Source organism: Hippopotamus amphibius, chromosome 8 (genome assembly GCF_030028045.1).
Source record: "Hippopotamus amphibius kiboko isolate mHipAmp2 chromosome 8, mHipAmp2.hap2, whole genome shotgun sequence".
In the NCBI taxonomy this organism is placed as follows: domain Eukaryota; kingdom Metazoa; phylum Chordata; class Mammalia; order Artiodactyla; family Hippopotamidae; genus Hippopotamus; species Hippopotamus amphibius.
In genome coordinates, this window is record NC_080193.1 from 46,955,545 (window position 1) to 46,968,354 (window position 12,810).

The 12,810-nt window shown below is 43.7% G+C and overlaps 1 protein-coding gene across 2 annotated transcripts in view; it reads left to right on the plus strand.

Moving 5' to 3' along the window:
• The window catches only part of CCDC93 (coiled-coil domain containing 93), an 89,659-nt gene that overhangs the window by 56,189 nt on the left and 20,660 nt on the right, over positions 1–12,810 (plus strand). For both annotated transcript variants that reach the window (XM_057745279.1, XM_057745278.1), the window contains exons 12-15: positions 3,742–3,858; positions 7,143–7,205; positions 11,012–11,085; positions 12,205–12,286. In XM_057745279.1, coding sequence (XP_057601262.1) covers positions 3,742–3,858; positions 7,143–7,205; positions 11,012–11,085; positions 12,205–12,286 — 336 coding nt within the window. The remainder of the gene's footprint in view (positions 1–3,741; positions 3,859–7,142; positions 7,206–11,011; positions 11,086–12,204; positions 12,287–12,810) is intronic.

A 12,810-nucleotide genomic window follows, 5' to 3' on the forward strand; every position in this document is an offset into this window, starting at 1 on the left:
GAATTTACTATTTTGAACTGGACTAATATTATCGAGTGACATTTATATCTGGTTCCCCTAAGAATAGAAGTTGCAAACATCTGTCAGTTATTAGAAAACATTGAATCTGTGCTAGAAGTCATCTTAATCCACCCTGTGGTTTTGAAAGCACGTTCTTAATCTGAAATCGTTGAACAAAATCAGATTGGCACTTTAGCTCTTGCTCGAATGTAAACACAGTAGAATATTTATAGCTGGTTGGCATTCTTTGAGAGATGTTGGGCTTTTCAAGTAGAAATCAGTTAATATGCCCCAAGGACTTAATTTTTTTCTGTCAAGAATTTACTCTAAAGCTCCCTCTCCTATTCTCCACTGTCCAACTTGGTCTCATCCTTTGAGATCCAACTTGGTGATCTTTAGTTTTCTTCCCACTGTGACTCTCAGGGAACAGAATGTCAGATGAGCCACATTGTTTCAGAGACCTGTTTCTGCCTTCATCAGTCTAGTTCTTTTGGCTTTGAGGAGGGTATTTGAAAGAAATGAAAATTTTCAATTGCTTAGTAAAAAAGTGTGTTTGAAATCAGCTTTCTGTTGACTAGGTTAAGAACTCTCTTCAGTTCAGCTCTGGAATAAATGATTTTTTTCTGTTACAAAAATAACTTCCCATTAAACAAAGCAGTTTGTATAGCGCCATGTCTAGACTCAGGCAAATGGAGGAATTCACAAATTTATACGTACTTTGGGCCTGTTTACGTGCATATTATTCATTTTAATTGCACTGGAGAAATGTCGGACGTGGAAATGGCACTTAATAGCCTGATATTAATGTACATTAATGCTTTGCAGAGGCAAATGTAAGGGACTGCACAGAGCAGTGAGAATTGCTACCTAGCAACAAGAGAAAGGGTTTTGAAAGCCCATGTTTGCTTGCAACATATACCATCGTAACAGAGATGTAATATTAAGTGTGTATGGAGACTTGAGCATCCTTTGTGTGCACTACGAGTATTTTCTGTCTGGTTGGTTGAAGCAGCTGTCTGGTAAGAGTGGAATCAGAAAGAACTTTCCCCTCTCCGAGTTGTGGGTGGGCCCACTGCACGATTGGAGCTCCGTGTCAGTGAGGCTGCCCCAGTCAGTGAGTAGATTCCCAAGTGAGCCAAGCCCCTTAAAGTAATGGTTCTCAACAGTTTTAGTTTCAGGACCCCATAAGAACTCTTAAAAATTCCTAAGGAGGTCCTAAAAGCTTACATGTTAATTCATTTACAAATGACAATGATATATGCATTACATATTAACATCAGAGCAATGATACTGTCACATGTCATGTAACAGCTGGAAAATTTCACTGTACGATCATGAGAGAATGAGAGAAAAAAGAATTATAGTATCATTATGAAAAGGTTTTTGACCTCAAAGACCCCCTGGAAGGATCTTAAGGGACCATGTGCCTAAAAATTTAAATTGAGAGAGAGGCAGGGGTGAGGTGTTGCTGAATAGCCAGCTAGCCTGGAAACCCTCTTTCGTGGTTGCAAGCCAGCTACTGGTTTTCCCGTAAGAAGAGTTCTTGGAAGTGAGGTTGAAGGTCATAGTCTTAAACAAAGCTGTGCATGTGGCCAGGTACCCTGATCAGAGTGTGTGGAAGCTGGGTGGGAAATGCAGTTTTCATTCTCTTGGGACTTTGGCCATAAAAGCAGTTTATCAGCAGGAAGGCATCCTAAGAGTTGGAGACGTCATCTAACTCATGCCAAGGTGAAGAGCAACACTGAATGAGTACGTGCCTACCCCCTCATCCCCGCAGACCGGAGGCAGCCTCACTGCGAGGTGAGGGTACCCTGGAGACTGCTTGCCCATAGCTTGTCCTGATCCAGAGCCAGAGAGACAGCCAGAGGAGGTCAGGGCACTCAAGATAATCCTGACATCAAACAGAGACATACCATGTGGGTTAGTTCCCGTGACTGGGGAATTAATTCCATTTCAAATATCAATAAATCATGAGATAGAAGGTTTACGTCATTCTGCTAGTAAAGTAAAATGCTCTGAGGATATGCCAGTGACATTTTGGAAATCAGTATCAAGGAATCTAAGCTGGATGTTAAAACCAGCTTGGATTCCTTGATACTGAAATTAACTGTAAGAGGAAAGCTACTAAATATATAACAAACAGTGGCCAAATTGATAACATAGTTCAGGATGATGTAGTCAAAGTGGAGGAAATACAATGTTAATTATAATTATGTTTCTGACACGTGATTTGAAAATCAAGAGGGAGTGCTCTTTCCTTTTCCCCCCTTTTTTATACTCTCAGATAATTTTCAGGAACAGTTCTCCTTCCCTTGACTACAGGTTATAAATATCTTGATGTGCCCAAAGTAAATTACATTTTAAAAGTTAACTCCAATTCAAGGAAATTCAGATAAGCTAGAGTATGTTAGTTGACATTTTCCAAAAACCCCAGGTTTCAAGGCTAGCGCTTTTCTAATGCTTAGTTTTTCTCTTTCCTTTATGGACTAGCAGCTCATGAGATAGAAAATGATGTTTCTTGCCATTTTATGCGGCCATATCCTGCTGGTTGACTCCCACCTCCGGAGTCATTAAGCAGCAAAAAAACATCATCTATGAATAGTGCCTCTGAATTATTCAGGGCATGGAAGTCCTTAACCAAGACAAATGGTGACTATACCATCCAGTTTCTACTCCTTCTCACTTTTCTGTCTCTTCCCCCCAGAGGTAAACTTCGAAAACTTTGAAGCTCGTGATCACTGTTAAAACATGCAGGGAAAATCAAATATTCAAATAGTTTTGTTGTGCTTGGGCTTAAAAATCAGTGATTAGCTTGGAATTGGGATACTTCCAGTAAAGAAGGCAAGGTGGTTATAATGGGTGTTCATTGGCTGGTTCCTGAAGCTGTCTATTTTGTGATCACCCAAGAAGTGTTTTAAGGACGCCTATTGGAATAGGGTCAACCTTCTTGTTTCTTCTTCCCGGGGCAGCCCTCTGGGGTCTTGAGACAAGTGTTTATTTTCCGTATCTGCACCAAGCTGCCTCCTTCTTTGTATGGTTTCTCAGTAATGTTGCTACGTTCACCTCATCACCCCAACAAGAAATCTCTGCCTTCCTCACCTCGGTCCTGACAGTCTCTACGTCCTGTCCAGTCCTTCTTCTCTGTCCCCTCATTACTTACACAATTTTAGGACCTTCCTCCTGGCCCCTCTTAGCAACTCTCACCCCTCTCAAATCTATCCTCTGTGAACACCAGAAGAATAGAAGGAAGAAATGGGCTGGTGGATAGGGAGAACAAGTTGCAAGACTGTTTCTTTTCATTATTAAGTGCCTCTGAATGGTGAAACTTTTTAACTGTATATTTATTAATACTTTGATGAAAGTGAATCAAGTCATCATTCTTGATGACTCCAGAATGGTCTTATGAAGATACTAAGATGACCTTGTTATTCCTCTGCCTGAACCCTTTGATGAGACCCTGTTGCTTATGTGATATCAACCTAACCGCAATTATATATCCCTGTGCTTCTGCACATGCTGTTCACTCTGCCAGGAACGTAGACTCTCTTGATAGGGCTTCTGGTCGTTGTGTCAGTGTCTTCTTCTCTGAATTGGGTTTTGCACTGGACCCCGGGGCCCCACTGGCTTGGTTGTGACTGGCTGCCCAGTAGTGTTCTGCCCAGATGGAGCAGGGACAGGGCTGTCTTAATCAGCTGGGGTGGGCTAATGGAATCCTTTGGGTCTTCTGTCTGTTTCCCACAGCAGTCTGAGCTATCAGCCGAAGAAAGTCCAGAAAAATTAGGACCCTCCCAACTACATCGTCGCAAAGTCATTTCCTTGAACAAGCAGATTCTGCAGAAGACCAAACAACTAAAAGAGGTTGGTGTTTTCTTTTCATAATTTTATTCAAGTAAAATAAAACCATTCTTCAAGAAGGGAGAAACTGGGGAAGGAGTTAAGATCTCCGTGTCAGAAGTCAAAGGAGGTTCTAAAATGGGGTCGGCACCCTCAGGCCCTTGGGCAATCCAGCCGCCAGCTGTTTTTGTAAATATGATGTTTTTTTATTGGAATACATGCACAGCCATTTGTTTACATATTTTCTGTGGCTGTTTTTAAGCTCCAGTGGCAGAATTGAGACCTACAAAGCCTAAACTATTTACTATCTGGCCCTTTACAGAAAATGTTTGCCCCCCTCTGTTCTAGAAGAAGATCGCAGGGCAAGAAGAGCATTTATTAATTCACAAGGATTAACTGAGCACCGCTGTGCCGGGCACTGAACTGGGCCGTGGTGGTGAAAGAAGCACAGGTTATGGTCTCTGCTCTCAGGGTCTGAAGGTAGTGATGGGGAGGCATATGCTAGACAAATACATCATTTTTTTTCTGTCTTTTTCAATTTAAATGCTTCAGCCACCTTTTTTTTTTTTTTTTAATCCTAGGGATAATACAAGCTCCCTGTAAATAAACCAAATAGTATAGAACTGAACGAAGATAAAAGTGGGATCCCCTGGTACTCTCGCCCAATCCCGCTCCTTAGAGCGACCCACTGTTTTCTAGGCTTTGCAAGCTCTTAATATATGCTCGTTCACCTGGGGAGAGGGGGTTGTCTGGTTATAAAAATTGAGTATGTTTTTCATGTGTTTTATCACAGATATATCTCTGTCAGTAGTAGTAATGGCTAATAGGACTTTTTTTTAGAGTAATTACAAACTGCTTTTCAAAATTAACTCATTCAGTTCACGCAACATCCTTGTGAAGGAGGTACTGTTATTATCCTCATTTTACAAATGAGGAACCTGAGACAGAGGAGTGAAGTAGTTTTGCCTATGGTCACACAGCTTGTTAGCGGTGGAACCAAGATTGGAACATATAGATCTACCTCATTCTTTCTGATGAAACACATCGTATATACACACACAGTATGTATGTACCATAGTTTATGTAACCTGTCCTCTATTAATGAGGTTTTTTCCCCAGGGTTTTTCTCCCCCGATTGTAAATTTATGCTACCATCAACATCTTTGTACAGTCATCTTTGTGCCAACATGTCAATATTTCTGTAAAGTGGATTTTAGGAAGTGGAGTTGCTGGATCAAAAAAATATGCATTTTCAACTTTTCTAGAAACTGTCAAATTATTCACCAATTATTTTACTAATTTATACTGCTACCAATAATATGCGAGAAAATCCAAACTTTAAATCCAAGAACTTCTCCTACAAGGCCTTGAGGGTGGAGAGCAACCAGGATGCTCCTGCAGCCTTGGTGATGAGAACCATAGAGAGAGTCTTAGCCCAATAGAGAGATGGGAGGAGGAGTAAAAGAACAAGAAGGAATAAAGAACGTCTCATGGTCCAACAGGGGCATATGCGGCAAAGGCATAGAACAGGAAGGCAGCGAGTAGATAGCTGACAAGAAGCCTGAGGTTGAGGAGAGAGGAATCCAGGAAGGAAGTGTTCACCAGCGGCTGAAGTTTGGGGGTCTGTCTCAGGTTAATGATGAAGAAGATGATGGAGGTAGGAGAATCACGGAGACTCCAGCAAGACGAAAACTTAGCTAAGCCACTGGGACAGTCCCTGTTAGAGAAAAGATGGGCAGATCTGTTATTAGTTAATTAAGGAGAAGAAATGTCTTCCCTTAGCAAGTTCCTACTTCCCTGCCAGGATCCAGCCCCCGTGGGTCTTTGTCGGTGAAGCCTTCCTTGATGAGCAAGCTGACTCCCTCCTTGGCCTCCCCAGGGCCTGTCTCTGAGCCAGCTCTTCTCATACTTTAATCCCCAGTATACTGGTTTGGCTCCTTGAAGGCAGGGACTGTGCCGTGTTGTCTTCCGCTGCACACCTCTTTTGAGCAGAGCCTTAGGTAAATGTCAGATGGGTGGGTGGGTGCAGGGGAGAGAGGGGGGCAGGAAAGTGGGTGAAGCAGGTGGGAAATTGGCTGGACCTCCTCCTGGAGCTTCAAGAGTTAAATCACTAGGATTTGACGTTCTGCAGAAATGCTCGCATCTACCAGTGACACAGGCAGCTTGATTAAAGTGCTTATGGCACAGATGGTGCCTTTGACAAGCAAGGAGCCAGAGCCCCCTGCTTCCCTCCTTTATCTCCTGCCCTCTGCTTGAGGTGGCTTCCAGAGAGGCCTGGCTGGAAATTCATCAGTCGTGAAGAATGGTGACTAGAAGCCAGTTCAGGAGTAATGATTTTTGAAGGTGGCATGTCTTTATAGGTTGCTCACAGGTTCAAAGACGGGCTGAGTTGGGAATTCCCTGACGGTCCAGTGGTTAGAACTCCATCTTCTCAACCGCTGGGGCCCAGGTTCAATCCCAGGTCGGGGAACTAAGATCTCATAAGCCACACAGCACAGCCAATAAATAAATAAATATTTTTTAATGGGCTGAGTTATTTTGAAATAATTGTTGCGGTAATAGATACAGTTTCTCATTGTTAAGTTGTATACAGGTAACAGCCAGAGTGTCTGACGAATCTAATTGTGGTTTTCTACCACATCCCCTTATCAGAAGTAGAAATGTACAACTCTTTGAGCTTTGAATGGAATGTTTTCAGATACCTAAAAGTTCATAGCACAAGATATACGTGTTTTATAAGGAAAAGGGAAATGACGTTTTTGAGATGCACGTTTACGATTGTGTAGCTTTGAGCGGTAAGGTAATTCATTTTCTTTCTCTTCATGTTGAAGCCCCGAATCCTTTCTTCTCTCTGATGTTGTTTGCCATCTGGTCAAATTCTATGCTAGATTCTTGAGTGCAGCAATGAAGTTTGTATCCTGTGAACGGGCAAGTTTGTTAACTGAGCTGATGGTAGCCAAACAAAAAATTCAAACCTGGATTTGAATCCAGGCCTTATCAGTTGTCAGCTATGGAACTTTAGTAAAGTAACTTAACCCTTCTGAGTCTCTATTTCCTTGTCTGTTAAATAAGAATAATGTCTCTTCCATTGAATTTAGTAAGGATTCACTGTTAGGATTTATGCAGAATACCTAGTATGTCGCCTGACATGTAGTTGGTGCTAATTGAATCTAAAATGTTCATATTTGTTCCGTTTAAATCTTTCCGAGCTTCCGTCTTCTCATCTGTGAAATGTGGGTGCCTCCCGTAGTGTGTGTGCCATTGTGAGGATCAGATGAGAACAGATGTCTTTTATCTTTCACTTACAGCTGCAGGCAAATCGTACCGACCTACAAGCCAAATATGAAGAAAAAAAGAAAACACTGACAGAGGTGAGCAGGTTTCCTTCCTCCTTGGGTCTTGTTGGGAATCGTTTGACCTACACTGCTAACGGGATGCCTGCATCCTCAGTCATGTGGAGGGGTCTCGATCCCCTTCTCAGGGCTCAGGTGCATCTGGGGACACAGGACCCTCACCTGGTAGCGTGTGACATAGGCCATCGGTTTATCCACGCTGCCGTGTTCTAAACCATCAGAGTCCGGGTGGGAGAGATCTCCGTGGGCTGCGAGGGTCAGGGAAGCTTCCTGAGGATGGCGGGGCCTGACAGATGGGGTGGCCACTTAGAAGAACACTGTGGGTCATTCACGGTACGTGGCCTCTGCTCCCGAAGTCGCAGGCTTCAGAAAGCACCAGGACACTGGATTCCTTGAGAGTGAGAAGGCTTCTTCTTGTAAGGTGACACAGCTGCAGAGGGTATGATTTGTTGCTAAGAATTGCCGGTGATCTCCTAGGCAGAATGGAAGATGGGGGTTGTGGGTCTGTTGTGACCCTGTGATCCATCTCCTAATCCAGATCGCAACTGTGCTCCTCCATCAGCATCATAGCATAGCTTACCTCCCACTTCCCATCGCCTAGGAAACCAGGCGAGGACCACAAACACTTGTGATGCCAGCTCTGTCATGAGGGGAATTTAGACCTTTTTATTTCTGTCCCTGTTTCCACAGAAAGCTAATCCTCATCCGGGTTTGAAAAGCTCCCCTCGTTGTGGTTTTGGTGCTCAGGCTACAGCTGTACTTTACAAGGGCCTCGCTGCGAGAGCCCCACCGAGTACCTTTGGACCAGGTGGAAGCAGGACTGGTCTTCGAAGACATTTCTGAAGCCAAGGCAGTCCCTATTTTTTTTTTTTTTTAATTTCATATGAAATTGGCCCATTTAAAATTGTCATTTCTCTAGCAGTATGCAGCACTTAGTTCACTGCCTCACTATAAACCTGACAAAGCTTTGTAAGTCTGACCTGGATGGGTCTCTTCAGTTATTGTCAGAATGCTTGAAAAGGGCAAGCACAAGAATGACTAGAGGAATTTTTTTTTTTTTAATTCTTTATAAAGATACCCATGTTGCATTTGGACACAGCAGCTGTCTTTACACTAGTCTGTGACTCCACTCCTCCTGGAGTAGATGGTAGACTCCTGGGGTGGAATCCCTGCTGCTGTCTTACTTTTCATTCTGCACAGTCCCTGGCTTGAAGTTTGCCAAGCATGGATCCATCTTTCTGTAACAATCTGGAAGAGATTAAAGGCAAAACATCTTGATATCAATTTCCCAGAACATTTACATGCCTTAGTATCTAAATCCAAAATGGCTAGCAAGTCACTTTTCGTATTAAACACTAAATTAAATGTTTTTTGAGCCCTTTATATGTGCTAGAAAGGTGGAAGGTATGAGTTGAGTGAGTAATAGGAGATAGTCTTCCTGTCCTCACGTAATACTAGCAGCTAGCATTGCAGTGTGCTGGGTGTGCTCTGAGCACGTCATTTGTATTAGTCATGGAATCTTCATAACAACCCTGGCAACACACGGTTAATATCCCTGTTCTGCAGCTGGAGAAACTAAAGCAGAGAGGCTGTGCAGATTCCCGTGCTGGCGATCTGGGACCAGCGACCTCTCAACTAGCTTACTGTGTAGGAGGGCAGTCAGACTAATTCCCATCCAGAAAAATGCGAGGCTGTCCAAAACCTAGTTCCGAACAACTTATATAGAAGCCTGATTTGGTCAGAATACTGAAGACCGTGAACCTGAATCAGTAATGAACTTGGCCTTTGGGCCGCAGTCTCCTTATCTCTTCAAGGCAAGAATTGGGCAAAAGGAGCCCTCTGAGCCCTTTCATGCCAGTGTGCCCAGGTTTCACCTTTTCAGCCAAACCTGCCCTTGCAGGATAACCTGGTAGCACTGGAAAACAGGGAAGACCTGCCTTTCCAGTAAATTTAGGAAAAGTAAAGCAGAGCATGGAAGGTAGAGGACAGATGACACCCCTGACATGGCTGGGGCAGGGTGGGGGGGGTGGGGGAGTCTAGCCATGTGTACTCTTTTTTTTTTTAATTTTTGTTTTATTTTATGGCTGCATTGGGTCTTCATTGCTGTGTGTGGGCTTTCTCTAGTTGTGGCGAGTGGGGGCTACTCTTTGTTGCAGTGCATGGGCTTCTCAGTGCCATGGCCTCTCTTGTTGCAGAGCACGGGCTCTAGGCAAACAGTGGTTGCAGCATGCGGGTTCAGTAGTTGTGGCACATGGGCCCAGCTGCTCCGTGGCATGTGGGATCTTCCTGGACCAGAGATCGAACATGTGTGCCCTGCATTGGCAGGCGGATTCTTAACCACTGAGCCACCAGGGAAGCCCCTAGCCTGTGTACTTTTAATTTCAGCAGTCACAGCTTTGATTTTGTATGTGTGAGGTTGACTCCTTTTTTATATACGCAGTATCCTCTCCTGCCTCTCTGAGGGTATTAACTGTGTCCGAAGTTTCTCTTGATCTATAAACTGTTCCTTCAGATCAGAATTCATTTGTTGAGTTGATGCATTTTTTATGGTTTTATCTTTCTTCAAATGTTTGATAATTCTTGATGGTGTGCTTATTGTTGATTCTGAAATTTTCTGTTACCACCTGTGTGGGTTCTGTATCCATTCTATGCAGCCTGCTTCACGTGACTATTCTGGAAGGGTGGGTCCCACTATATGATGGAATCAGCTGGTGGTAACCGATATTCGGGGTCGGGCACTGCCCCTCCTCCCAAGTGTCGCCAGCTCTCTGGGAGCTGCCCTGCCTCTGGGACCCACGCACCAGCTCTGGGGTTAATGGAGCCAGGCTTCACTGCAAAGTCCTCTGGCTCTTCCCTATGCAGCCCCCAGCCCTGCACACCAGCCCCTCCCACGTTGCCATCTTTCTTGTCCCCAAGGTACCCACTCCTGTGATCCAGCAAAATCACCTGGATTTTCTAGGACTTGGAAGAAGGGCTTGCTGCAACTTGTGCTTGGTCTTCCATTTCCAGCTAGAACTCTTGGAACTTCTTTAACTTGCCGTTTTTTTTTTTTAGTAGGTAACACTTTCACATGGTTCAAAATTCAAAAAGTACGAAGGATATATCCCCCTATAACCCAAGCCTCCAGTGACTCTCTCCAGAGGGTAACCAGTTTCTTGTGAATCTTTTCAGTTCTTTCATACATGTGTGCATCCAGTGTATACATTCCTTTATGCACATTGGAAGCACATTGGAATCACGGTTTTATATGTTGTTTCCTTCAGCTAACAGTAGATGTTAGAGGTCATCATGAAAGAGCTGTTTATTCTTTCTTTTTTTAATAGCAGCTTAGTGTTCTATTGTGTGATAGATCTGCACATCTTAAAAATTAAAATCTGAGTTTCCTTAAAATTTCTTTTTGAAAATCCCCAACTGTCTGACTCAGAAAAAGAAAGTGGAATTTTTCAAGATAGGAGATTTACCATGCCCCTGTTAGTAGTGATAGTGGTATCCTGAAATTGGAAGCCTGGTCTGTCTCTCACAGCCACTGTGTTCATTTACCTCTTCCTACCGAAAGGCATCTGCTGTCAGCATTACTTTTGGCTTTCTACCCATTTGCTGCTGTGATTTAAAGGTATTGCCAAGGTCTCTTTTACTAACAGAATGTGTCGAGAAGGGTCTAGTTTTGACCTTTCCATGCTGTCCCTGCACCCCCATTCTCTTCGTCTCGTCCACCTGTTTTCTCAATGTACAGTCCAGTGGGCTGTCAGGAAAGGGGTGCAGGTGTGAGCCAGGAAGGAGAGGACGTCTTCTGTCCCACCAATATGCCTCCCTCTCTCTCGCAGCTCAAGAGTTACAGTGAGAAACTGAACAAAGAGCAGGCAGCCCTAGAGAAGATAGAAGCCAAAGCTGATCCAAGGTAAGAGTTTTCAGCGTGTGTTTATTTTGTCTGTGAAGGTTCCTGGTGGTTTCAGCGCAGGGTGGAGGAGCCCGGGGTGTTTGCTGCTGGCCCCATGCCGCTCAGTTACTTCCCTGCTGATGCGGGGCATGCCCTTCCCCAGGCTGCACTGAGCCAGCCTCCTCTTCCTCCCAGTTCCCCTTGGGGCTGGGAGCAGCTCAGCTTGCATTTTGTCTTTTTTTGTTTTTTCTGTTTTTAAAAACTAAGTAATACATTCAAGGTTCAAAAAGACATACGCTGAAAAGTCTCCTCCTGTCCCTGCCCCCAGCCACCTGGTTCTCCTCCCTTGGAGTCAACCATTGTTACCAGGTTTTAAGAGCACACATTTTAGCCCTGTCCTTTGGGAATGAAGGTACAGTCTTTTTTTGGCCAAGACACAGGTTTTTGGTTTTATTTTTTTTAATTAATTGTATTTAGACAATTTAAATATAAGCACTTACATTTGACCGTTTTAGCACCAAACTGTTTGGGTGGTGAAATCTTCCAGGTGTCACTCACTTGAGTGAAATTATGAAATAATAAAATGCTTCAGGCACAGATTGAGCAGTTCTGGGCTTGATGGACATTTTTAACAAAGAAGTACCTACAGATTGCTTGGCTGTATGATTAGAAACCCTCTTTTCATGATGTGGAGCTAAGTGCTATTAGATACTTGACATTTTTAATTTCAAATTAGTGCTTTTAATGACCTTAAGCAACTTGTTTCCTTTCAGAAGGGAAATTAGAAATGGAAATTAAAATTACAATACTGTCTATGCTGTAAGTCTGTTAAGTAATTGGTATCATTAAAAATATACAGTAATCTTTAAACTCATTGATGTTTCCGCAGTTGCCAATTTAATTCTGGATTCTGTAGTGTTTGTGTGAATGTGGTCTGATGAGGTTGTCTTATAAATGAATAATAATGTCAGTTACGTAGTAGTTGTTACCATTTGTGGGAAGCCCATTAGACACTCTTGGGAGAGAGAAAGGAAATTAAGAAAAAAGTCCCTTTTTATCTGGGGTCTTGGTTTTCCTTGTGATTCATAAAATCATAATGGCTTGTTGGAAGTCAGTCATTTTTTGGTCTTTTCTCTTCAGCATCCTGCAGAACTTGAGAGCCCTTGTGGCCATGAATGAAAATCTGAAAAGTCAGGAACAGGAGTTTAAAGCACATTGTCGAGTAAGTGTTGCTTGGTGTCGGCCCACATTAACCAAGCTTCTTGTACAGTCTCCTGCTTTCCCTCCCTCGTGCTACTGCAGGTCCTATCCAGGTGTGGTCGGAAAAGTAGGTTCACCAGGCAAGCAGGTGTGTGGTAGTGAGTGAGAGGACAGGAGGACTGTGGTAGGTGCCCTCCGAGGACACCGCAAGTGAGTTAGATGAGAGCACAGTCTAAAAAATAGTTTTCTAATTTACAAATGTGTTTAAAAGAAAAGTCTTACAAAGTATGAAAGGAATAGTATCTTATGAAACCAGAGCCACCCTGAAAAGCTGGCCTGTCCATGGGTCACGTGTTCTGCCGTGTGAGAACTTGTGGTCTGGTAGTGGGGGCGGTGCACGCACAGGTGACCACGTGAGAGGCAGGAAAGGAGAGCAGAATTCTGTGTGAGTCCAGGGGAGAAGAGGCTGCTGTGGCACCAGGGCCATCTGGAAGCTGGATCTGCCGTAAGCAGGTGAGCATGGCAAGTGGAGGAGGGCCTTGATGA